Here is a 27369-nt window from a genome sequence, read left to right as displayed (position 1 = left end):
TAAAAGAGCGACAAAATGTCCACAGCTCACTTCACGTTTGACGACGAACAAAACAAAACAAAGTGTAAAGCACGCAGAGCGCTCATTCGTGGCAAGAACACAACCAATTTGAAAAGACATTTACAGACGAGCCACCCGGACATTTTCTCAAATGTAATTTCACAACGATGTTCTTTTGTTTATTGGGCTAAGCAAAATTGGAATAGTGCAGTGCGTAGATGTTGTAGCATTAAATATTACGAACTGAAAAGTACTGTAAAATAGCCCCTTCTTCAAATTAGATGCGAGCACAATACTAATACGTAATATCATGATAAATACATTTGATTAATACTAATGTTTAGTATATTTTATAATGTTCTACTTGTTGACAATATCACAAATATTTATATATTAGTCATTTGAAACATGAATGTTCACATCCTATCATTATACATACAAATCTAGCAATATTGTAGTATTTAAAACATACAATATTGCTAGACAAATGAATACCTTATAAAATCTTGTTACTTTTTTTATCCACCTAGCTGCCAACTTATTAAATATTTACTTTAAATGTATGCACGTATTGTTCAGCTCAGCTGTAAACTTTAAGGTCCTGGACCTAACTTTATTTTTCTTTTATTGATGGTCAATTGGCAGCTAGTTATTGTTTACATTATCATGACAGTGTTTGTTGCTGCATAAAAGCTTTTGAATCGAAATAAAGACACAGTTGTGTTGAAATAAAGTTGAATTTGTGTTTTATATATTTTGGTTAAGTTTGTTTCCTATACCAGTTGTAAAAAATTGTCTAGTAAATCTGTTATTGATTTTAGTCTTATTTTAGTCGACTAAAATACCAAGCAATTTTAGTCGACTAAAATACCAAGCAATTTTAGTCGACTAAAATAAGACTAAAATTAAAACAAATCAGATGACTAAAACTTGACTAAAACTAAAAAGAATTATAGTCAAAAGACTAAGACTAAAACTAAATTAAAATTTCGTGTCAAAATTAACACTGCAAGAAATGGGTTTTGAATCGATTTTGCGTGAACTATTTCCCAGTACCATTTAAAGGGTTGCATTCGCACTGACCACGTGTACTAGGATCTGACGTAAGCTGGTCTTCAACAATGTTATTTGTGCGCGACGTTCAACAGATTTAACAAAGAAGAATAACATTAACAACAGGAGAATGGAGGACGCTATGATCCGTGTTTTTGTTGTGTCTCAAGGATTTCACAATAATATACAAAGTATACGTAAAGCAGTTGAAAGAATGGAAAGGAGGATTAAGAATCTCGAACAACAACTGGCAGTGCTACATTTATTAGTGCCACGTATATTTATCACTGTTCATCAAATTTGTGAAATAAGTTGACAATGTTTACAGTATGTCACATGGCATTTTTGAACACGTCTGGCCAATCAGTGTCTTCTTACATCATTGATAGTACCAGTTGTGCTGGTTACACCCTGCTACGGAGTAGGAGCTAATTTGGTTCTCGAAAAAAGGCAGTCCGGTACTAAAATCACACCCAGTTCCAGCAGGACGAAAACCCCAAAAGTGGGTAGTTCCAAAATTAGCTCTGGTAATATGAAAAGGTTCCTGAGTTGTGAAAAGGCCCTTATATGACTTTCAATTTAGACAGAATGATAGAAAGAACAGCAGTCAGTCAGACAGATGTTTTTGGAAAATAAAATTTTTTTTCTAGACACTTCATTCATGATGCACACTCATCGGGGATATATTTTACATCAGCTACAGGTGGTGAAATGGAGAGGAGGTGGTGCACTCTCATGAGCATTCCTGAATTGCTGTGGCTGGATGCAATTTATGGTAAAAGCCTCATTGAGGTGTGTTCAACTGTATGCCATCCCAAGATCAAAGAGTTGAGAGAGAGCAGGAGAGGAGAGACAGACAGAATCCCAGCTCTCCTCTGAGGTTTGAAACACACTCAGAGTCCACTCATAGTGAGTTGTGTTCATATGGTCAGAGGGTGTTAACTCAATTCTAGTGATATCTTTTCCATTGCTGTTGGGAACTTGTGGAGTCTGTACTTGGATTACTCTGCATGAGTCTGCATATGTAAGAGCACAACAAAACATTCAAATTAGACGACTTCTCACATGAAAATAACTACCAACACTCTGCAAACATTACACATTTTGAAGATCTGGGATTCAATTAAATTTTCAGTTCAATTTCAATTCAATTTCAATTCAATTTTGAAGATCTGGGAAACAACTTTGAGACTTAATGGTCCAAAAAACAAGGTTAAAATGGAAGATATTTTTGCCGTTGATCATAGTTTTGAGCAGAACCATTTCTAAAAAAATATATATATTTAATTTCAGCCAGGGATGAATGACAGCTAAAACCAACCTCAGCAAGCACACACTCACCCACCCCCAGTATCCTACTTACATTTGGAGACTATGGGACTATTTTATAAGGTTATCACATACTTTCTAACTCTCTATTTCATATTTGTTTAAAATCTTAATGTTATGATCATTCATATCACTATATCCTGCAATGAAATCAAAACAAAAATCCTGTATACTGAACAATTCTACAACCATTTCCTTTTAGGATACCATCAAATAAGTAGCAGAGGCTTCCTCACACAGTTGACATTTCCTTTGACCTCTCAGAGTCACATGGCTATAAAGCGGATGGACAAATAAGCAAAGCCACACACTAAATAAGAGCACAAAGCCTTCACAAAATAATATAACTTTTGAGTCAACCAGAAGAATAGCTACCAACCATGCAGCTGCTTCATTGGACCACAAGAGTTAAATGTATTTTTCAAGCTTAAAGAAGTGCAATCAACAACAACTGAATCACACACTTCAATTAGTAATATGAAGGAGATAAGAGGAGGGCAATAAGCTGGGCAGTGTTTCAACAGTCAATGTGAAGTACTTAGTACGCCAGCAATAAAAACACAGGCAATAATGAGCACTACTCAAGAGCCAGCTGTGTACCTCATATAAACAAAACCCCACCATTCACAATCATTTAAAATTAAACAAGGAGAGGGGAATTTGTTAAATAAAGAATTGTTAGGTAAGGAACAAATGAGGCACAGAGGAAAGTTAAATGCCCCAAAATGTTGCACTTGCACTTTTTTTCACATATTTTTTGACCTCTGAACAATAAAAATGATATAAGCTTTCTAAACTGCATTTAGACCAGTGTGAAACTCTTTCATCTTTGTATCTTAGTAAAGAACAAAGAAATGCCATTTGTCGACAGATTTTAATATACCTACATAACACACACACACACACACTCACACAAAACAATGACATTTTATCATTCACTGTGGGGAAGTACAATATATATTGGTGCTAAATAATTTCTTATTAAAATATAGTATAAAATATTATGAACTTAATATAATTTCTGATAAAAAAGGTTTATGAAGCTTTATTAATGCAACTTGGAAAATGCAGAAAACACCACACACACAACTATTTTGATCACTCAAATTCATTATATTAAGGATTTAGAATGACTCGATTTTCTAGAATGGTTTTTAAAATCCCTGTATCAATGAGAAATTGTCTTTTCTAAATTAAAAGTATACCATTTTTCAAGAAGACAAAATAATTTATAATTTTTTGATTAATTGTGATGGTAAAAAAACTTCTTTGTTTGAAAACAAAGTAATACATTATTTCATTTATAATTATTTTAACTCTTATTATTAATTATATTCATTATATTAACTTATTATAGAATAATATAAATATTATCCTTTTACTACTACTACTACTACTACTACTACTACTAAAATAATAAGTATTTGAATTATTATTATTATTATTATCATCATCAGACAAAACAAAAAGAGTCTGTTCCGGTCAAAATTTCTATAAATGTTACACCAACATAAATAAATAAATAAATAAACAAATAAAATAAAAAATAAAAATGAAAAAATTAAACATTTAAAACAATTAAATAAACATTTTGGTGTTGGTCAATGTATGAAAGAGCTTGACTTCAGAGGAACCCTAGAGAATAACCTCTTTATCTTGTTTGAGTGGCACAGAATACACTGTAAAAAAAAAAAAAATACTGTGATTTTAACCATCTACATTGTAAGTAAATCACTAGCATAAGTGACAAAATTTTACTCTGGGTGACTAAATTATTTGTATTGTTAACCATTGGCTAATAAATTCTTAGATTTTACTCGCCAGTGTATGTGTTAAAGGCTATTATAAGATTAGCACAGATATATTTTCACTTGTGGAGTTCTCTCTCCATCAAGTGATCTGTCCTTTTCAGTTCATCTCAATGGATGCACAGCACACCTGTATTCGACTCTCTGTAAACTCTTTGTGAAGGCGCACGACTTCCCGTCGCTTTGCTGATAGTGCTGTTTCTCCCACATGAGAGCGAGAGTCTTACCATGCTGAATCGACGTGCTACAGATAAACTATATTATTTGTTGTATTTTCCTGTCAAAACAATGGAGTTCATTTAGAATTATTTCAAACTTTTTCGAACAAGCAGAAGATGGGTGGTGGGAAGTGGGTTTTGCTGGTAGTGGGCGGAGCTAATACACAAATGGCAATTTCATTGGCTGGCGCACAACTATTACATCCCTGTTTTGATTTCAGCAAATCACTTCAACCGAACGCAGACAACGTGATTAACATTCATGAACCCAGCAGCTCATCAATCCATAGTGCATTGTATATTGATAGTATGGTAGTAGAATTAGTAGTAGTATTATCTTTTAATAATAATTAATATGATCTATGACTATTTTTTTTTTTTTTTTTTTTTTTTTTTTACAGAAACCCTCAATGACCAAAAACATCTAAAGCATCAATACCAGTCTTAATTTCAGTTAAAATGATATACATGGATATCAAGTTTTAGTTCTAATCACTAAAGTTATATCATTAAACAGTGCTTAATACCATAATAAAATGCTCCAGTACAAACCTGTTGAATGGTTAGTGGTAATGTCCTGTATAACTTACAGGGAAAAACTGTAAACTGACGGTTCCCAGAATTCTCTGTGTTGCATTTCAAATTTTGTTTGAATTTGATGTTTTTTTTATTTGAAATAACTATGTTTATTCGTTTATTTTTTCTTATCTGTTATGATTATTAGGGTTGTATGTTACATAATGTTGTTAAATTAATGTTTATTGGCTATTTCAGTTTGAAGAGTCTCACCATGATGGTGTTTAGTGCTTGTCTGAATTACACTGTGCACCGTCTATGTACTGTATTATTTAAAAGCGGTTTGTGATGTGCTTTGTTTCCTCACGTTACTTTCTCATCACCACCTGCTTTTGATGGTTAGTGTATAACAAAGGTGCAAAACAGAATTCAGTCCTTCAATAAGTTGGTATATCAACATTGTATCAGTCAAATTATGGTCAATTTAAGGTAAAACCTTTCAACCTAAAATGGTGCTACCATATTTTTTACGGTATAATTCTGGCAACCACAGCTGTCATTTTTTTTATCGTATATTTTATGGATATCTTTTTACAGTGTAGATCGTCATTCATCAAAAAAGAAAAAAAGATCCAAAGATAGTTCTCACAAAGTCCATTCCACCAAAAATCTTGACTTACACACTCACACATGAAAAAATAAATTCCAAAATGAGAGATTTGATGTAGTATGTAGACTTAATTTTTGTTGGGCTGTCCGTGCTGTTCCATTAAAATGAAGGACAGCTGGAATTGTAGTTGGTGGCATGGAGAGAACCAAAGGCAAAAGGAAGGGCTGTTTTATTGTGTCCCTCTGTAATGAGAGTGACGAACACTGGATGGTGGGTGTTTAGTGAGCGCGGTCCACTTCTCTCTGCTGATTGCTCCCTCTATGTACAAAACATTTATAACAAGCTTCTAGATTATTTTGTTCTGTTGTGAAAGGCTCTGACTGAAATGGTGTTTAATAATCTCCATCACTTTGAATTTAACCATCCGTATTACACCACAATGTTCTTTTTCAAAAAGTGTTTTTTTTTGGTTTATTTATTTATTATGTTTTGTAAAATGCAGTGCATGTAATGAGGAACAACTTCAAATGTGAAAATAAATAAATAAATAAATAAATATGGTTGAATTTAATTTTAAGGTCCAATTCTTACTATTAACTACAATTTTTGCAAACTCCTAATTACTGCTTATTAATAGTTAGTAAGTTAGTCATTAAAATTAGACATTGGGTAGAATTAAGGATGTAAAATATGGTCATGTAGGATATGCATTTTATAAGTGGCCAATATGCTAGTAATATGCTTGTATGCCAATATGCTAATATGCGTGTTACCATACATTTGTAAATGAAGATAAAAATAATGAAACAGAAATTTAATTAAAGCTGCAAGCAACATTGAAAGGGCCCTCACACCCGCATCCACCTCCACCCGGTGGACTTAAATGTTAAATGTTTTGCAATGTAACATCATAAAGAGATTTACATTAAACTGACCAAATCTGGTGTTGATCTAATTAAGCCTTTAGGTGGAGTTCCTAAAAAACAATGCCTGAAAATGGCAAAAACAGCACAACATTTGCCTCTGAAAATTCAAAATAACTGACTTGCTGTTGAGTCTCGCATTTTGCTCCAAGAGCCTATCTTGTAGGTATAAGTACATTACATGTATCTACCAAATTCCATGTATATACAAGAAACATACCTGGAGGGGCATTTTGTTGAAAGTGCATAGGTATGGAGCCAGAAGAGTCTCAATAAAGATAAATGCACACAATACAGTCACATATGCACACATAGGATTCATACATGCACACACATAATTCATAAATACACACACAGGATACACAAATGCACACAAAATTCACAAATGCACACACAAAATTTAAAAAGCACAGAAGATTCACAAATGCATACAAAATTCAGAAATGCACACAAAATTCAGAAATACACACACAATTTAGAAATGCAAACAACATTTACAAATGCACTCAAGATTCACAAATGCACAGGACAAGATTCAGAAATGTATTTCTGATGCACACACACATATATCTTGATTTACAAACTGCTTGCGGTCTGTGAACTTCACTGCATTTGTGTGTGAATTTTGAGACTCCCTTGACTTGGCTCGACACACAAATGCCTTTTTTTAAACAGGGAATGATCTGCAACCAATCAGATATCTCCCTTGTTTTAGCCAAACACAAGAATGCACCCCACGTGGGGGATTGTTTACTTATAAGCCAATCAGCGAACGACTCACTTTCCTCACGCAGCGAACGACTCACTTACCTCACACAGCCGGCGACTCACTTTGCGCAGCCAGCGACCCACTTTGCGCAGCGAACGACTCACTATCCTCATGAGTCACGCAGCGAACGACTCACTTTCCTCACCCAGCGAGCGACTCACTTTCCTCAGCGAACGATTCACTTTCCTCACGAGTCACGCAGCGAACGACTCACTTTCCTCACCCAGCGAGCGACTCACTTTCCTCAGCGAACGATTCACTTTCCTCAAGCAGCGAAGTTGAGCGAACGATTCACTTTCCTCACGCAGCGATCAACTCACTTTCCTAAGCGAACGACAGCCGGAGACCCACTTTTCGCAGCCAGAGAGCCACTTTCCTCTCGCAGCGGACCACTGACTCTCTCTTCATGTAGGGACTGAATATTATAATTAAAGTGACTTCTATATTGAATCCAAAAGAATATTTAGATATATTTAAATATTCAAAAAGGTTTAAACATTTTTTTTTTTACTTTCATTAAAATATTTCAATAAAATTAAATAATTGCCTATTGCAAATTTATGAATCCATGGTTAACTTTTTTCTGCAGTCACTGGGCTATATGTATTGAGACATTTTTAAATTTATATTTAGTAAAAAAATAATAAAAAATAAACCTGAATTGTAATCTAAACATCTGTATTTTCATACAATTTAATACAATTGCTGTGTGAACACGTTCATGTGATTGGCTTATAAGTAAACAATCCCTCACATGGGGTGCATTCTTGTGATTGGCTAAAAGAAGGGAGACATCTGATTGGTTGCTGATCATTCCCTGTTTAAAAAAAAAGGCATTTGTGTGTCGAGCCAAGTCAGGGGAGTCTCAAAATTCACACACAAATGCAGTGAAGTTCACAGACCGCAAGCAGTTTGTGAATCAAGATATATGTGTGTGTGCATCAGAAATACATTTCTGAATCTTGTCCTGTGCATTTGTGAATCTTGTCCTGTGCATTTGTGAATCTTGAGTGCATTTGTAAATGTTGTTTGCATTTCTGAATTGTGTGTGTATTTCTGATTTTTGTGTGCATTTCTGAATTTTGTATGCATTTGTGAATCTTCTGTGCTTTTTAAATTTTGTGTGTGCATTTGTGAATTTTGTGCGCATTTGTGCATCTTGTGTGTGTATTTATGTATCATGTGTGTGCATGTATGAATCCTGTGTGTGCATATGTGAATGTAGTGTGTGCATTTATCTTTATTGAGACTCTTCTGGCTCCATACATAGGTGGCGCTATTGAGCCATTTTGTCACACACACTTCTGAAACCCATATCAGATGTAAATTTCCACTACTTCTGAAAAGTTCAAAGCTTCATGAGTTTTCGAAAATGTTAAGGCCCTCAAAAATGTGATTCATTTCTGAGAAGCAGAAGAAACGGAGCAATTCCAATAGGTTCCTCACACCATCAATGCGCTAGGCCCTAATAATTCAAAGTATTCCAGCAGTTTACGGATGTTTGTCTTTTTATGACACATCTATTCTTGTATAGACGAATCCGGCGAAACACGGAAGTAAAGTAGCACCGCCATTACTGCGTGCCTTTGCTGCTAAGGAAGTAGCAGAAGTAGCGTGTTGGTCACGTAGGCAGCTGTAGCAGATGTTAGCTCAAGCTGTACGAAAAGTTATTTTTATATATATTTTTAGTACGTATGCTGTCCAGTGAAAAAACAAATCTGTGGGTCTTAACCATAGACTGTGGTCCTATCGCAATTACAGTCGGCAAGTCGGTCGGACTAAAAGGGGAAAAATTATTAATTGGGTCGGTCAAGTTATTGGCAAACAAGAATATTTTTAAGGATGGCCTTATAATTATTTTAAACTTGTGAACATATTAGCAACACAGCTTGTAATGAGAGTGTTCAGTTTTATTGTGGTCATAAATTAATACACTTCTTATTAACATTTCATATTTTTACATTATTACATTATGTTGTCAATAAATTACCTTCATCAGTAAGTTTTGGCCACTGCCTGACATCATCTACCCAATGTTCCCTTTCACCAGACATTTTCTTTAATGAGCAGGATCCGCTTTCATTGAAATGTTATTGGAGGGCACCGGCAAATGTCACATCGTCACACTTCGTAGGCACGCAGTAATGGCGGCAGGCAAGATGGCGGCGCCCATAGAGTTTGCAGCGGATTTGTGTATATTCTACAGCCCTGAATGACATGGCAAAAATATAATATCCATTAATTAAATAAATTTTAAAAATTGTACCTTAATATTAGTTCAAATGTAAAAGCACATTATTTTTTCCCCACTCCCGCGAAAAAAAAAGAAAAAAAGAAAGATGAGTAAAGTGTTTTATTTTATAGAAACAACATTGACACCAATGGAACAGAATAGAATCAAAAAACACAAAACAAAAACTACAAATGTTGTCAGACAAACACTACTCGCTAACATATCTTACTCTTATACTCGCAGAATAAATCAATCATAGTTGACAGCAAACAGAACATGTTTCATACAGTGAGTAACCAAAAGCTATTATCGAAAACTAGCCAAAACAACTGCCATATCAGCTAGCACATGAATGTGTAACTTTCCAACATTTACATAACTCACCTCACAATTCCCGTCATCCTGTGCCTCACAGCTGGCAGGGGCACTACGTAGAGTGACTTGCATCTATCACACACAAACACTTCCTGAATGCTGATGATCAGATCTGAAGAGACTCATCTAGTGCTGCTCTTGAGGAAATGTGATGGGAGTAGAACAACACACAGTTGAGCAATCAAGTTCATGAATGGACTGAAGCCAACCTGCTGCGTGCCATGACTGATTATACTTTCGCGGAAAAGAGCTTGAATTCACTCAGCAAATGCAATTCAATGACAACAAATGTCTGACATTTAAGTGTGTATAGTGTGTGACGAGTCAGCTGCCTCCTTGGGAGACCGGTCTTCTACCCTAGAGGAAGCTGATAGCCCCCGTGCCCCGGACCGAAGAGGGGAGCGTGTGCCACCGCCGGACTCCGCCCCTTACCTGGACCCTTCCTCCATGAACAATGCCCGTCACACATGAACCCCGCAGCACGATGAGGACCCCAGATTCCCTGTTGTTTTGGACACTTTTCCCCTTGGGCCACCTTAAGCCCCTGTTTTATTAGATTTTTCTGTTAACAAACACCCTCTCCGAGGCCCAAAGCCACGCCCACTGTGTCTGTCTTGTGCTTCTCCCGCCACAGTGGAGGAGAATGCGGGCAAGGCAGAGCCTAGACAGCGCAGTTGGGAAACACCTGATGACGTCACTCCCTCTTTGCTTGCAAACATTTGCGAAAACCCGGACTGGGATGGAGGAACGACGGAGAAAGCCTCCCAACCACAAAAGGGGTAAAAAACTTCTCTTTTATTGTCATTTTTACCCTGTGGTTGGGTGACGCTATCGACTAAAACCCGGTTTCTCTGTCCCTGTTCCGGTGTGCTGCGAGAGGGAGGACTGCGCGGAGAGGAATCCCCTCCCTGCCTGCCCACTCCGACTGTTTGGAGCCTGGTTGAGGATGGTAGCACTCCCTTGTGGGCGGCGCCCTGATGATGGGGATGTCGCTTGGGAGAGGGAATGTGATGATTTCGCTGCCTCCTCCCTGATTATCATCGGTCCCCGTCCTAAATTACCGCCCTTAAATAGGCTCCTGACAGGAGTGGGTGTGTGAGAGGAGGGGTGCTGGACGAGTCAGGGCTGGCGGCGTGTGATGGGGCACACCTGAAGGAAATGGAGCCTCATCACCTGCCGCTGTTTAAAAGCCCAACGCGCCTCTCCTCGGGAGACTGGTCTTTTCCCTGTGCATGCACACTGGTGTCCTCATGGGTCCAGGAATGGTGCATTGAGGGACTCCCACGCCACCAGAGATGTGAGGTGCCGGAACCGCAATCCGGATGAGAACTGTACCCGTTTACATGGCCAACGGGCCAGGATGCCGGGCCGTCCATCCCCTGCCAATGCCGCGGTCAACGAGAGTGATGCGGCCACTAGAGGAAGCTGCCACTCCTCGCGCCCCGGACCGAAGGGGGAGCGTGTGCGGCCGCCGGACTCCGCCCCTTACCTGGACCCTTCTTTCATGAACGCTGCCCGTTCCACACGAACCCCACAGCACAACAAGGACACCAAATTCCTTGTTGTTTTGGACACTTTCCCCTTTGGCTACCTTTATCCAGTTTTATTAGATTTTTCTGTTAATACAAGCCTCTCCGAAGACTGACACCGCACCCACTGTGTCTGTCTTGTGCTCCTCCCACCACAAGTGATAAATCTCATCAATTCAAAGCTACACCTGAATGCCTTTTTGTTCAAAGAGCAGGAGAGAAAGTAATGCAAAACAATTGCCTTTGTCATGTTTGCCGGGACATTCAACAGATAACAAACTACAGCACTTTAAAGATAAAGGCACTGTACAGACCATGGTGACTTCATTTATGAAAACAATCAACTAGGCCGCAAAAGTTGACAAAGGTTTCCAGGAATTAATAACTGGGCTAAATAACCTTGGTAAAGGGACATAAACCTCAATTCGTAAAGGCTACATATGCCCAGCATTCCCCCTATTGATTATACGAGTGTTGTCAGAACATAACTTCAGATTTCATTAAACCTGTTCCATCGCGTCGCTGAAAACTGACACAGAAACACGTCTCAGTTCAGTAGTTTCTTGGAAACTTTTCCAGACAACATCTGCAGCAAAACAACATTCAGTCTGGAATAGAGGGTGACTGCAGAAGGACTGGTGGGGAAATGAAGTGGAAAGGCAGATGTCTGCAGAGGACAGCAAAAAAGAAGGGAACAGATGAGACAGATGGAGAAGGTGCATGGCACTGTCAAACAAACGCACTGGCAACACATTTAACTAAGTTATTAGCAAAAATGCTTCTCAGACTATAATCAGTCCTGTGACAAAACCGTTCCTCTTTATTTCGCTCACACTAATTGGAAATGTGTTAAAATTCTATCTCAAATCTATTAAAATAAGCTATATTCTCATTTCCTGTGAGTTCCAGGTTACCATGTTTTGTCTTTGTGGCAGGGTGGTGTCAAAATCAACGAGTCAGTTGTTGCTGCAGGTGGGAGTAATTGGTGTGACAAAAGGTGGCTTGCCGAAAGGTGAATGCTACAACAGAAACTAACCCCTAACCCTAACCAATTAGAAATAACTGTATCCATGCCCCCTACCTTTCAGCACACCCAAATCTTTCCACACACCTACTACACCAGGTTGCAGTTATCCTTACTTGAAAGAAATACATAATTTCACCATCAAAACATTGCTGTTGTGTAGCAATTCCATCAACCCTCTGAAATCTTTAGATATCACATTTGGAATTATACAGCAAATATAACTAGGTCTGACAAAAGCATATTCAACCGCAATAACCCAAAGATTTGATGTTCAATGGAATGTATGCATTCAAATATGGCACACCACATTTGATGAATATATCACAAATTAAATTTATGACCTGGCAAACTGGAGAAAGGTGCCCTGCTATGTGCCTGACAGGATGGATTGGACAGTTCAATTAATTAACAGTAGAGACCAAAACTAAAACCTCCAAATGTGTTTTCTATTTTTTTTTTTGCTGGTAGAAGCACTATAAAAATGATCTGATGTACAACTAATCCATGTTGTGAGTGGAAAACTCTCCAACAAAGCATATTTAACAGGACAAATGTGAGTCATGAATCATCCATGGGCTGCTCTGTGTGCTGCCCCAGCTGTGGATGAGGCGTTGGGCATTGCAAACAATCCCAAATACGCAAAACAGCAAACAAGATTATGAGAAAATCATGGAAACATCCATGTGTGCCTATGGGAAAATTATTATGCATACCCAACTCTTTATACCGTTTTGACATTACCATTTTCAGAATTATTCAAGGCATAGTGTCTTGCAATACAAATATAGTATAAATCATGGCATAGTTCAATAGGGTAATTTCCAAATTTATCTAGGATGCTCTAAATTATGTTTTTGAATAACATCATCTATAAACCATCAAGCATCCACATATGAGTAATGCCAGACTTAGTCTAAAGCCTTGCCATTTAGCTTATTGCAAACATTCTCTCATTCCTGTACTTTAAATATGACATCTTTATGTAATTTTTAGAGACTTAATATTATATTTAAAATGCAATACAAACTAGACAAGGTGCAGTGTGTGTATATGTGTGAAAGCATTGGTATAAAGACAAGGAGCTGGTTGGATTACTGTGAAATCCCAATAATTGAACCATTCTGAAACTATAACATAATTTTCCTCCAGATTTATTTGTCAAGACACATTCATCTCTCATAACCATTCACATGCTGACAGCATTATATGGAGGAGTTTGCATAGTAAATGTGACTGAAGCACTATCATTCTCAGTGAAGTATTCTAAAAACTTGCAATACTGCCTGCCACACGAGGCTCACAAGATCCTCAGGTTGTACTAAAGTATGTTGTTACAAGCAGAGGGTCTCACACAATCATTTTACATACATTTACATTAGAGAGTTTCACTTTCAGGATACTTTCAGCCCCTGAATACAAAACAAGCAATTGAACAAACGAAGTAGGCACTGTGTAATGATGCATTGTGGGAAAATGGAAGTCTGGGGGCAGTTCCATCTGGGACTGACTGAATGCGCGGCGTAACTATGATAAATTGAGGGTCCCTGGTAACTCACTTAAAGTAAGCCCTGCAGACCTGGCCATGAAAATTACACCGATAAAATGTTCTCTCCCTTTTCACCAATGTTAGTGTTCTCGCTTTTATTTCCCAGAAAATTATCTATTTTAAGCTCCCAAAAGAAGAGCAAACAGAAGTATTTTTGTTTTGTGTGTGTGTGTGTTCTTTTGACAGAATAAATACCTGTAAGTGCAGCCCAAATTCAACCCCTCTATTTTGTTGGAGACATGCAATGATTATAAAAATAATAGAAAAATAAAAACACTTTCGCTTTGTGCTGCTGATGACAACCGCAACAACAACTTAAAAACATAAATTACAGCCAAATCACAACTGACAACACAAAATATAATAAACTCTAACTCTACAAATGGAAAAGTTTTTTTTTGTTTGTTTTCTTCCTTTGTTGGATATCACTGTTGGAAGAAATTTCATAAAGCATTGTGAACAAAATCTGCCTTGATAAAAAGTGATGAGGACACGTCCCACCCATCCCCACTATAAATGACACATTTGTATGTTAAGTATAAAAGAGGTGAAAATAAGAATGGAATGTGTGGATGTGAAAATAAAAGGTGCTGAGTGGGTGGCAGAATAAGTAGATACTTGACAAGTTGCCACTGGAGTGGAGAGATGCTAACCTTTCAACATCAACTCACTGCTACTTCAGCTAATATTTATTGCATTTGTTTTTTTCTTCTTCTTCTTCTTCTTCTTTTTGAAATCATAAAGACTTGATAAAGGTTGAAGCCAAATGGGGGGGGGGGTGCACACCTTGAATTTTGGTAAAATAAATGCTCACACACAGAGAGAAGTCTTCTGAGAAGGATACAGCTTTTTAACATAATTTTCATAAGCTAGCTTGATACTTTTCAGATTCGCCACTTAACTTGGCATTTGATCTTAACGCTTCATGGATTCTAAAAGGCCAAGTCAGATTATGGTTAGCTGATTAGACAGACAAGAAAGCCCCACTAACACCCAAACTCCTTATTACACTCAGCTTTCACATCAGACTCTCAGTGGTGAACCAGGTGCAGTTTGTGTGCGTGCATGTGTGTGTTAATTCATTGTAACTGGGTGTGTGAGGATCGTTAATGAAGAAATTCTCATTCATCCATAATGATTTTTTTTTAAAATCAACCACTAAACCGTGAGGTTACCTATCAGAGAGGTATTATTTAGTTTCTGCTTAATTGCCAACTTGTGCCGCCCATGCCAAAAGCTGCAGGTGTTTTATTGTGTGCGAGACAGCGATCATCTGCTCAAATGCGTTTATCCAAGCGCGCTGTGAAAATTTAGCGCACCAGCAAAGAATCAACTAAGATGACAAACAGTCTTTTTGTTCTTGTTTAGTCTCCATCTTTCACTCGCACCTCCACCAGGATCTCTCCTATTAGCGTCTGTAGCACAAATCTAGAGCTGGAGCTCAGCTGCTGCATGGCTCAACCTGTCTGCTATTTATATCTCCATCAGAAAAGTCACTGTGCAGTAAAGTATGGCACTGCTCAGCTCAGCCCCTCAGAGACAAGCTTGGCATTCAAGTGTGTGTCTAAGACATAACAGATAGAGAGAAAAAAAAAAGATACGGGATGCGAAAGCGACCAAGTGACATAAGAACTGTGCAATTCCATGTCAACCACAACTTTCCTCAATAGGAAATATATATTTTCATAGTGAAAGTGTGCATTACATGTATGCATATGGGTGGGAGAACAAAGACACAAATCAGATTTTTTTTTTCCTTTATTATTCGTAGAATGGCCTTCTAAAGATGGCATTGGATAGGAAGTGTATGACTCAGGTGTTGATTTAAAGCGGTTTAACACAATAAGTGCAATCCCTTTGCACGTTTCAGGAAAGCTAAGCAGCTTACTGCAGGAACGTGAGCTATAGTAAATGAAAAAAAAAAAAAAAAAAAACAGGAATACATTGTGCCATTCCGCTAATGTGTTTAGTACTTCTAAGTATTTTGAATTAATTTTCCAAACCATCATCAGTTTCTTTGGTGATATGGACTATCTAAATAAATGCAATGTCTAAGGAATACAAATTTGTCAGTAAAAAAAATATCAAAATAACAAAATAATGCCTTCTCAGCATCTTGTGAGAGAAAACTGCCTTTAGATATGACAAAAGGGTTTGCGCCACACACCCAGGTAATTACAACCGCTCCCCCACGCACATGCAGGCAGCAATCCATTCTTAGTAAACTAATGAGGTGCAAGCGTGCATGTGTGAGCAAAAGAAAAGGGAAAGAGAGAAGGGGGCAAGTGGAACAAATCACACTGTCAGTCTGTCTTTTGTCATCTTTCGGCAGGAACTCCTCAGGATTCTCCCCTTGCTCTCCAGAATGAAAGAAGAAGAAAAGAGCAAGGGAGCACACAGATGCTAACCTAAAGCAACAAACGGCAGCAGGAGGAGATGACCTAGTGCAAAACTGCTAGAGCTGAGAACACTGATACACACAATTAAAGAAGAGAAGCGTGGAAAATGATGACAAAAACCATGACAGCCATGTGACAAGGTTCTTGTGTTAGGCGGATGGGCGGCACTTGTCATGCAGGTTGTTGTGAGCAGCTGGACCATACTCAAGTACCCAGACAAGCAGCAGCAATTTTGCACTTGATGAATCCGAAAGACAACTCCATTTCATCCCTTCTTGTAATGGTTGCATCTAACTCGACATGAAAAATTCAGGCTGATGGCTGGGAATAATTACAGCTTGATTGCCTAGGGAATGTTTGCGCACTTCCATATGTTTTCCATCTCTGTTTTTTCTCCATGGTTAGCCATATCAGAGCACAATGAGGAAGCTGAGATGCACATGGATGCATTTTCCCCAGGATCCAGTGGCCTAAAGTGAGTCTTGCTGCGCAGTCCTTAGATGGCATCTTTGGTATTGAAGTCTGGCTGAGTGAAAATGTTCAAATTAACCAGTTGACACTTGACCTCCTGCCACTGATAGATCCCCCATGTTCTCCTGCACTGACATGCCCTTCCAAGACCCTTTTAACCACAGGGTCAAAGGTTGACCTAAAGAAAAGAATGCTGAAGGAGAAGGTGAATGTTGCTGAAAGAAGGAAACAGAAGGGTGGACATTAGTGAATGGGGCGGTAAATGCAGATTCACAGATTCAGAAGGAATAAAAGGCATCTCATCTGCTGGACTGCATGGGTGGGTTGAATGGGGGAAGGGTCCTGCCAGACTCAATAGCTTTCTCCCACATGTACGGCACAATGTTGACCAGGGAGAGAGTTCAGCCCTGTCGATTAAGATCAGTGTGAATGTACTATTTCAGGCAGCTGTAGGGCAGGGAATGGCCCATATAGAGGCCCCGGAGAGTGCCGGTCATACAGATGTAAGCCCCTGGAAGTGAAAGCATTCAAAAGCAGCATCAAAACCCGAAACTTGTTTGCAATAAAATCTACAAAATGAAGTCATGATCCCAATATGGCACTCACAACAATGGTGTTAAAAAGGTGTACTGTTTACAGTGTGAGATTGGAAGATAAAAGGCAATAAACTGGGCCAGACACTTCCCTAGAGTCTTCAAATACAGCCACACAGCCTTGAAAACAGGGACATGTAAAAAACAAACTGAACTGTCAAATCCTTCAGGACTGGAATAAATAATAGATGATTGACAGCAGGTTTCCATCCACTCTTAAGAGTCTAAAATTAAAGAGTTTATTGCTTCTGTGCCTTTCAGAAATAACCCATCTGAATGTGAAATGAGTAGTCTTAGGGAGACCCAATTGGTTAGTGATATATAAACATGATGGACATATTTACAGAAAGTACAGAAGTGACATGACATACAGCCAAGTATGGTGACCCATACTCAGAATTGGTGCTCTGCATTTTACCCATCCAAAGTGTACACACACAGCAGTGAACTCAAACACACACACACGGTGAACACACACCTGGAGCAGTGGGCAGCCAGGGAGCAGTTGGGGGTTCGGTGCCTTGCTCAAAGGCAGCTCAGTCATGGTATTGCCGGCCCGAGACTAGGACCCACAACCTTAGGGTTAGGAGTCAAACTCTCAAACCATTAGACCACAGCTTCCCCAAAAGGCGAAAGATTTATGCGACAATGAAGAGAAACTCAAGGTTTGGTTTTGATGGTGTTGGTGGATTTGGTGTTGACGGTGTTGTCTGACAAGCAAAGTCATTCTGTATCCTAGTTTCAGTAAAACAAAAAAAAAAAAAGGTAATTTTGAGAACTGCAAGTTACAGTGTGTTGTAATGGTACATGGTATCAAAATATTAAATATTTATTTTATCTGATTATATATGAAATTATGTTTTGCATAGTGATAAATGTGTCAAAAGCGCTGCCACAGAACAAATTCAGTCCTCTTTGTGTAAAACCATCCACAACTACAGGCAATGTTTTTCCTACAATAAACTCTCTGCTGACTGGTGAACATCAACCTCTGTACTGATGTACACTGCCAGGGCCATTTGTCATAGACACACAATTCATTGTGTTCTCATCAAAACATGGATTTGGTCCCATAGGCCCTAAAGATAGGCTATTGCTGTTACACAAGTTTCTTCCCGCTTTAACACCTTGTTCCCTACATATCAAAAGACTAAAAATCTGAGTGAATTGTAGGAAAACTATGGCAAAAGAAAACAACAACAACAACAGAAGGAGATGGATGATTTCCATGAAAGCTTGAGTTTTGCTTAAATGGCATTGCATGGGATTCTGAGGTCAAGCACTTACCAAACACTCATGCGCGTAATTTGCAGGGGGGTTAGGGGGGTCATGACCCCCCCAAAAATCAGATCCAACTAATATAACCCCCTCAATATCATCAAACCATCCAGATTAAAATAATATGAAATATTCAGAATAAATACTTTTGTTCGTTTTCTTTATTGATTTCATTTGCCAGCAAGAAAGATAGTATCATATTTTAAATAATCTGTAATGTACCCCCCGCACCGACTACTTGGTATTACCCAACTGGCTTTCTCTACCAAGTTTTTTCACTATTTTGCGCAGTCCCTGGGATGAATGGGTGGAAAAAGCTGACGGAAAGATGAAAAGGACACTGAAAGGCAGCCAGACAACAATTTTTCATTGTTTGTCGACACCAGCCAAAAAAAAAAAGAAAAAAAGAAAAGAAAATCCTGACCAAACGGAGGTACCCCATTAAATTGGCTGTTAAGTTAGCTGAGCGTTTCTCAAAGTGTGGGGAGTAGATAACTTACATGACAAACATGTTTTGTGCCCATCTTTTTAATTACTTTATTTATTGACCATACACTCAAAACAAAACAAAGACACATTTAAATGTAAGCCTTAACCTTTTCACACGTAAGTTTAAAAGTTTTTCAAGGCGACCGTTATTGATCTTAGTATCGCTTTATGGTTCCCATGGAGACGAATCGTTCATTGCTTGTCAGCGCTGATGACTGATGATCTGCTTTTATTTCCTTTTTTATTCTAATTTCACAAATTTGTTAGCTATAGCAGGATATATCTGATATTCCCATTGTCAAATATGTGCAAGTGGATGTGTTTTGTTGTTCAAACACCTTTAAAATGATCGCGTTAATTGAGTTGTATGCACAACGTATTTTAGGTATCTATCTTATTAAAAATACCTAAAAAATTACGTAACGTTAAATTATTATTAGGAATTTACCACCTCCGGTTCAATTTGAGATGATTATAATATATTATAATTATATAATTTTTTTTTTTTTTTTTTTTTTTTGCATGGAGTTTGCAAAGTGACAAAATGAATCAAAGCACAACTAAGGTTAACGTCAGTCCACACTTGTATTTTCTCAGTTTCTGAATTTGATGTTATCAGAGGCTAAATGCAAACACAATTATTATTATTTTTTTAATCTACTTTTGAGTCTTATTTCATGCAAAGTGATAATATAATTGCACTTTCATTTTCTCTATTTGAAAGTTTTTAATGCTGTTATTTTTGTTTTTGTTATTATGCTGTTTTGTTGACTGGAGTTGGCTGGCTAGATGTTGGTTTGCCAGTGTCCTGTGAGGTAAAGCCAGAGGGTGCCAGGGACTGTGTAGAACCAATGTCACTGAATTGTAACTTAAGTTGCTGTTTGCTCCAATACAGTCACCCGTTTGTTTTGTTGTTGTTTTTTTTTTTTTTGGGGGGGGGGGGGGGGGGCATAATTAAATTATGCAAATTAGCATGTTACCTTTTACACAAGAAAATTATTCAATAAATTAATTAATTATTAAATATGCCGCAAGTTTAACCCCCCCAATGGTAGACCCAAAGTTACGCCCTTGCACACTTTTTCAGTTTTAGGACTTACTATGTATGTATTTATGGGAAATGCAAAAGTGAGGCTCTGGTGTATGTAGGTTAGCTTGCTTCAGCCAATCTGCTTGTCCTCCCTCACCCCATGTTTAATCTCCTGCACTCAGTCACAGTAGTGGGGGCGGGATACTGCACCGCACTGCCATGATATTCCCAGTACCACTATGACACTGCACTAGACAAGAACAACAACGTAAAGATATACTAGAATAAAAGTAACGTTCACTTTGCCAGACAGAACAGCATTGAAATTTACCACCTCTCTTTGAACGCTCACATCAATCGAGTTGTCAGATAAACATCAGATGTTTTATAGTGTGCTCTTAAAAGAATCTAAACCCACTTCTTGGATCCATGGATCTATTGAACACCTTGTTTTCCGGATGTTTGCACCCCAAACATTGATCAGGCTCCTTCTGAGTTAGACCAGAGTGTTCGTAATTCACCATTGATCCTGCATGATCTCAATTCTGTCCAGCCATGAAGCTGTGCATTGATCAACTCTTGCAGGACACCAGTGGCCCCCGCTGCACCCTCTTCATTGATCCACAGATTCTCCATCCATTCCCGCCTGAGATCCTGGACAAATGACCCATTGATCTGTGGCCAGTCCAGGGGAACTATTTCAGCATCCCATCCTGCCGCTCCCCATCCCAAGTACCCAAAACAGACTCAACCCCTTTAGCCTATTCCAACCCCCGACTTCCACTGCCGGTGATGTCCCATACATGACACATCTGCATCCTGATATTACCACAAAACCACGAACAACACTGAGAAAAAGACACCTGCTTTACAGTCCACCAAACACTTATCTAAACCAGAGCATGACTCTGCAGGTACTTCAAAAATCTCCAAAATTCATCTACAAATCCTTGTGGGCAATGTATTCTCAAGGCATCCAACTAGTTGTTTTGAACATGTTGCTTAAGGAAGGCTCAACACTTATTTACGGTTGTTGCATGAATATTCATGTGCTTCACTCTAAATTAAGTTCATGCTTGCTTTAGAGAATCAGCCATGTCTTTTATTTTGCAGGATGTACTATGGGGGTTACACTTTTCATAAAAGTGCGGTGAGCTACCAATGGACCGAAGACCACCCCACACATTCTGAAAATATCAAGCACTCTTTAGCAACAATATATCCTTGAATATTCTTACCACTTTGACAATAATTAAGTGACGGGACTTATATATAAAATGTATTTATCCTAAATGCACAATGACTTATACTATTGCATATTAAAAGTAACCTCCAAAGAATGTACTTTCACTGGTACAATTTTTATTTTTACTCTGGCATGAAGTCAGCATCAATTTCTCATCATAAGCCTGTCTCTGCGCACAACAGAACACACTCGAAAAACCAACCAACATTTAAGATTTTCAGTATACAGACTTGTGCTTAGATAAAATAGCCATACCTGTTTGCCAGATGTAAGTGGATTTTGTGTTGGCGACTGTTTGTGTCTGGACATCCCGGACATCCCATAGCCCAAAAAAGAGCAGTGCTACTCTGAAGAGGGTTGCAAGAACCCCTGAAGTGCCCCCTCTTCCTGCTGCCCTGCGGGCCAGCCCCATGGCTTCAGCCTGGCCAGATAGATCCACACGGCTCAAGTCTGGCCAAACAGACCTGCACGATACACACACTCAGCAGGAGATTTATGCACAAGAAGATGCGGCACAGGGGAAAGTGTGCCTGCTATTGTCCCTCTCACTCTTCTGTACGCGGTTCCTTCAGGAAAGGGTAATCCACTTGTCTTTGTCTTTCTCCACTAACTCCTCTATTTTCCCTCCTTTTATTTCTTATTCGCTGTGCTCTCTGGTCAGTGGAGAAGAATGAGGTCTGAGTGGAGGAGAAAAAATAAAAAAAGCTAGAGGAACAATAGATCCCTCAGCTCAGCACGCTGCTTGTGCGGCTACTGCGTCCTGGCTCAGCCTGGCTGATACAGCACCTCCCATTTCCCCCCTCCTCTCTGTTCTTCTCTCACTCGTGCTTACTCATACAGTCTCGCTCTCCTTTACTAATCCAGCATGCATCTGCAATCATTCTCTGTTATCACTTTGCCCTGCTATCAAGGGTAACACTATTCTTTAAGCAATAAGGAACTTGGGCTAGGTTCTTGGGGCTGATGTAAGAAACACGCACATCAATTTGGTGTTTGTGTGTTGACTTGGGATTGGTTGCTAGATTCATAGCACCAGCTGGGACTAAAAGCTATGAAGAGATGCAAAGGAAAGATATCGCCGTGAGTGTGAAAGAAGAGTGAGGAGAAAAAGGTGAAGGGAGGGGGTCCGAATCTGGGGATAGTAAGAGAGAGAGGATGGCAAAAACAACCGAATGAGAGTAGTAAAACCCCTCATGAATATTTAATGTGAGCTCACTCTGACCTTGATGATATTCAAACCATAGAAGGGGTGCAGTGTTATGAGTGTTTTGAGATACTGTCTCCATAGTCATTACAGAAACAGACTGGGGAATCACACCTTTCCATAAACGTTAGGAGTCTAGGTCGTCAATCTATTATGACCAAATTCCAGGAACTGTTGTATAAAGAGAATTATAGAGGGATTTAAAAAGATGAACCCCTTCATATAAATGTGCCTACTTTTTTGTAATATATGACAAGCACTATATCAAGAGAATAATAAAACAATAGCCAAAAACACCTGGATGCATACAACATAGTTATGATATTAAAATGTATTCAAATCTTAAGAAGCTCTTCTTCAAATGCAGTTCCTGGTGTTATATTAATAAGTGCATTTACCTGAACAACAAAATGCTGAAATATACAGAAAAAAAAAAAAAATACAAATAAAATAAAAATAAAATAATAATAAAATAAATAAATAAATAATCATCTCAACACAGAAACCAGACAATGCTGGCATACATGACATATGGAAATCATCAGAATTTTCTTATATATAAACAAACATGAATAACACCACAATGAATAAACTGCCAACATGCATGAGCATACGTGTTTTTATTTAAGTAAATATACTTGCTAAATAAAGTAAACACACTAAAACCTTTAATTATAAATATAAACTTAAGCTTAAAATCATTTTCTGCAAAGCAAAAAAAAAAAAAAAAGAAAACTGTATTCAGCTAGAGCTTTCTTTCTTCCTCAACAACAGTTCCTAATGTGCAATATGCAATCCTTCTTTATATTCTGGCCTGGATAATGTCCAGTGGAGTAATTTCACAGTGATTAGGGTAATGAAGGACAATTCCCACCCCCTGCTAACCGCCAACACAGAGAGCAAACCATGGAACAAATTAGCCAAGCTGTAGCATTAACAGACAGCAAGCACTCTGACCATCCCCTACTCAACACACACACACATACATACACATGCGCGCATGCACACACATCCATAACCTGACACGGGGCCAAAATTAAAGCCTATGTCAACTTCATATACTAGGATAATACATCAAATAAGATGTAATGGAATGACAGTGCAGAATACAAATAATGCATGTTCGTCTTGTAATGATATAAATATAAATATACTACAATATTAGTTATTAAACTAATAGTAGTGTTATTAATAAAAAATAGGTCTTAGTCTCTGGATCACACTGTGCAGTTTATGCACTGATCCTCAATGAAAACCCTACAAATCAACATAGAAATCTTGGGAAAATAACAAAGCTAGGCTCTGAGGGTCAGGTGGGCTGCAGGCTAAGCTTAAGGTGGCCAGAAGCCAGGGTTGCTGGACCTGATCCAGATATTGTAAATCCTCAGTTAATTTGTAGAGACAACATGACACCACTGTAGAGGGATTTGTCATTTAGCAAGCCTATTTCATTCAAAGCATTTTACAACAGGGTTGAATGCCATGTTTAAGCGCACAATTGCAATACATGATACAATACTTTTAGTAACTCTACTTGTGAATCCTTTTTATACCAGTAACTCTACAGTGTTGTAGGTCAAAAGGCTAGCGCTATCTTCAAGTAAAGTTAATGATCTTATCCAACTTCTCCCTTAGTTTATGTGAGATACATTAAAGAAACCGATAGAGAAAGACAACTCTGATTAGTGACAATCAGCTGGGTGGGATTACAGATACAGCTGGCCTCCTTAAAGAGTCAAAACAGACAGCGCTTAACTCGGTGATAAATCCATGCTGTCTCAACCATGGACACAAATACACATGCAAGCATGCCACACACACACACACACATACACGTCTAAAGCACAGCATGGGAGACACCGATATCCACCGCTGCTGTACCTTAATACTAGAGCTCAGCTACAGAGAAGAGGATGGGGGGTAAACGGGGGTGGGGAGAAACAGATTGAGAGGAACAAAGCAAAGCTTTTGAGGGCAAAAGAGTATAGCAGAAACAATGATAGAGAGGAAACAGGCCAGGGAACGAGACAGATGGGCAGAGGAAAACAAAAAACAGGGAAACTGAGAATGAAAAAGTGTGTGTGAAAGGCTGTTTTTTCTTTGCTTTTGTAGAGAAGGAGCTTCATAATGAGGAGAGATGTGAGCGTTGTGTGGGGCGTGATGAATGGCTGTACAGGCATACGTTCTGCCACATCACTTCCCTCTGATCGTACCTGATTATTGCCTGTGTAGGAACACGTTCGAGTGAGAGCCCCGTAGAAGATAATTCAACACCAGCAGGCCTGCACAATTAAGCAAACAAAAGCAAAACACGTTATCATGAAACAGGTGCTTATGCAGAACATGCTTACGCGTGAATAATGTGGGAGAAATGCACGCTACAATTAGTCTAATTCAGCACAAATACTGAAACATGGAACAAAAAACGGAACATGGAATGATTAAAAGACAATTACAACATAAAATGGATGATGCTGACTAGGGATGCAGTGATGTGGAGATTTTCACAGATGAAGACAATAACACTGATATTCTGGAGGTGATAACCAATATACTGGCATTTATTTGATATTAATCTACATTTTGACCGACTGAAAATTTTAAATCTCTACATTTATTTATTAAGTTATTCCTTCACTTACTGTTTTCAAAATCTTAGATCACACTGGAATTGTTCATTAAAAAAAAATTTTATTTACTTTTAGGATAACTAGAACTAATATGAGGTAGTATAATAATTTGTCTATAATGTATCCGGCTCAAATATATTGGCTTTTTTTTTTTTTTTTACTTAATTTTAAAATGCAGATAAACACAACATATTCTTAAATCTTGAGACCCAGCCCACAGGTGATGATAGTATACAGACAATTTATGTCTTTGCAACTTATTGTCACTTACATACTTTTTTATCCTTTTCTTAGCTGAAACACGGTAATGATAACCTTTGTAGATTTCTGTCATTTAGAAAGTGAACTCAGATTTATGAAAAATGGTGCTTGGTTCTGAATTACTTCATTTAGTAATAACACAAAACTAAACTAAACAAAAAAAGCTTATGAATAAGCTTAGCTCAAAGCTTATGAATATACACAAGTGTTGAAAATCTACTCAAAACATTAAATACACAGCAATTTGCAGCTAGTAAGTTCCCTGCCAGCATTGCCTTGGGCAGCAGTCAGTGCGTGGTCACGTGGATGAGAGAGCAGGATAATCGTCAATAGTCTGCAGTGAAGCCTCATTAAGAGAGAGGACAAAAGAAGCGACGGCGTACTAGACAGGTGTGAAGTGTCTCCCACAGGACTCTAATGGCCGTGTCTTTTCTTCAAGAGTGAACAGACAGGCGCTCTGTCACTGCAGCTTTCCCGGCACCACATACCCACACTGATGCCAAACACCTGCATTTGATAAACACATAACCCACCAACCCCATATTCTTCACAACTTCATCAAATGAATACTGATTGTACAGAATAAATAAATGGCCTTCTTTGGTCATCTCCAAACATTGGCCACAGAGTTCCAGCCGAGGCAGGCTATCAAACATTTGACCACACAGGCTGCATGAATGAGTTGTATGGAAAACCGTTCAAGCAAGTGGGCTTGACGAAGCCAATATAAAACCAAGCCAAACCAAAATACCTCATTTAAAGAGAGATGCTTGGTTTGGAGAAGGGTTGCTGCAATAAACACCAGTGTTCTAATTTGCAGACTGCACATTCTTAAAGGAAGAGTTCACCTTCAGCTCCTGGAGGCCCCACAGACTTGCATTTTTTAAAAATACTTTATAAGTCAATGGGGACCAGCAACTAAAGAAGAACTATCCCGGATACATTTGCTACTGATGGTTATTACGGTTATTTCAATGATCACTAGGTAAGAGCCAGTGTACTGAGCAGTGTATTGGTTATCAGAAAGGCTATAAGCAACATTAAGCAAGACAGATAAAGAAAAAAAGCCATCTGGACCATTAACTAAAGAGATTTTCGCATTGTTGTGGAGACCTATTGTAAGTATTATGATCAACACAGTACAACTATTAGAGATGCATGTATCAGTACCATAATGGTTAGACTTTTATTGAAATATCAGCGCATCTCTAATGTAATTTCGCTTGAAGTCTAAGTGGAGCAGACAGGTTTGGCACAGTACACTATAGACCCTATCCAGTGTTTTTGTTTTGGAGAAAGAGCTCAGGGTCTGACTCATTTTTCAAACCTTCCAGAACAGCTAGGGGACCAACCAGTGAAGTGGGAGGGGCATTGCCTAGCCAAGCAGATCCAATTTAAATATGCAAATGTTATCAGAGTTGGAAAAGGAAATGGGAAGACAAGTGGATAACAAAAAAGGAAGAACAAAAATAACAATATCTAATGCAATTAAACGCTTGGCATTGTTTAGCCTTCAATTAAGGGGATAATTATAACAGTTTGATGGCTACACTTTGGCCAAGCTACAAAACACAAAAGAGGAGTCTGTTGATTCCCTCTTCGAATAATCCCTCACAATTAAATTGCAATGGTTTTCTGCGAATGACAATTGTATATGTTATCATGTTATTCCTAATGACTAACTTTCTTCTGCAGAACATTAACAATGACATTTTGAAAATACTGTTTGTCTTTATATTGAAAGTGAGCTGGGCCTAAACAACAGTGAACTCCGCTGACAACCACTTTCATTGTAATATATGCACAAAAGAGAAAAAGCCATACAGGTTTGA

General features: G+C 38.4%; 1 protein-coding gene across 2 annotated transcripts in view; it reads right to left on the bottom strand.

Annotated features, from left to right (window-relative positions):
* LOC113091749 (thrombospondin type-1 domain-containing protein 7A-like) overlaps window positions 1-22029 on the bottom strand; it is a 108257-nt gene extending 86228 nt beyond the window's left edge. For both annotated transcript variants that reach the window (XM_026257373.1, XM_026257375.1), the window contains exon 1: window positions 21698-22029. In XM_026257373.1, coding sequence (XP_026113158.1) covers window positions 21698-21854 — 157 coding nt within the window. In that variant the 5' untranslated portion in view covers window positions 21855-22029. The remainder of the gene's footprint in view (window positions 1-21697) is intronic.
* Between the last annotated feature and the right edge of the window lie 5340 nt (window positions 22030-27369).

This window comes from Carassius auratus, unplaced genomic scaffold, assembly GCF_003368295.1.
Source record: "Carassius auratus strain Wakin unplaced genomic scaffold, ASM336829v1 scaf_tig00214282, whole genome shotgun sequence".
NCBI classification, from domain to species: Eukaryota; Metazoa; Chordata; class Actinopteri; order Cypriniformes; family Cyprinidae; genus Carassius; species Carassius auratus.
Note: the sequence above shows the minus strand (reverse complement) of the source record. Positions and strands in the feature narration are given on the sequence as shown.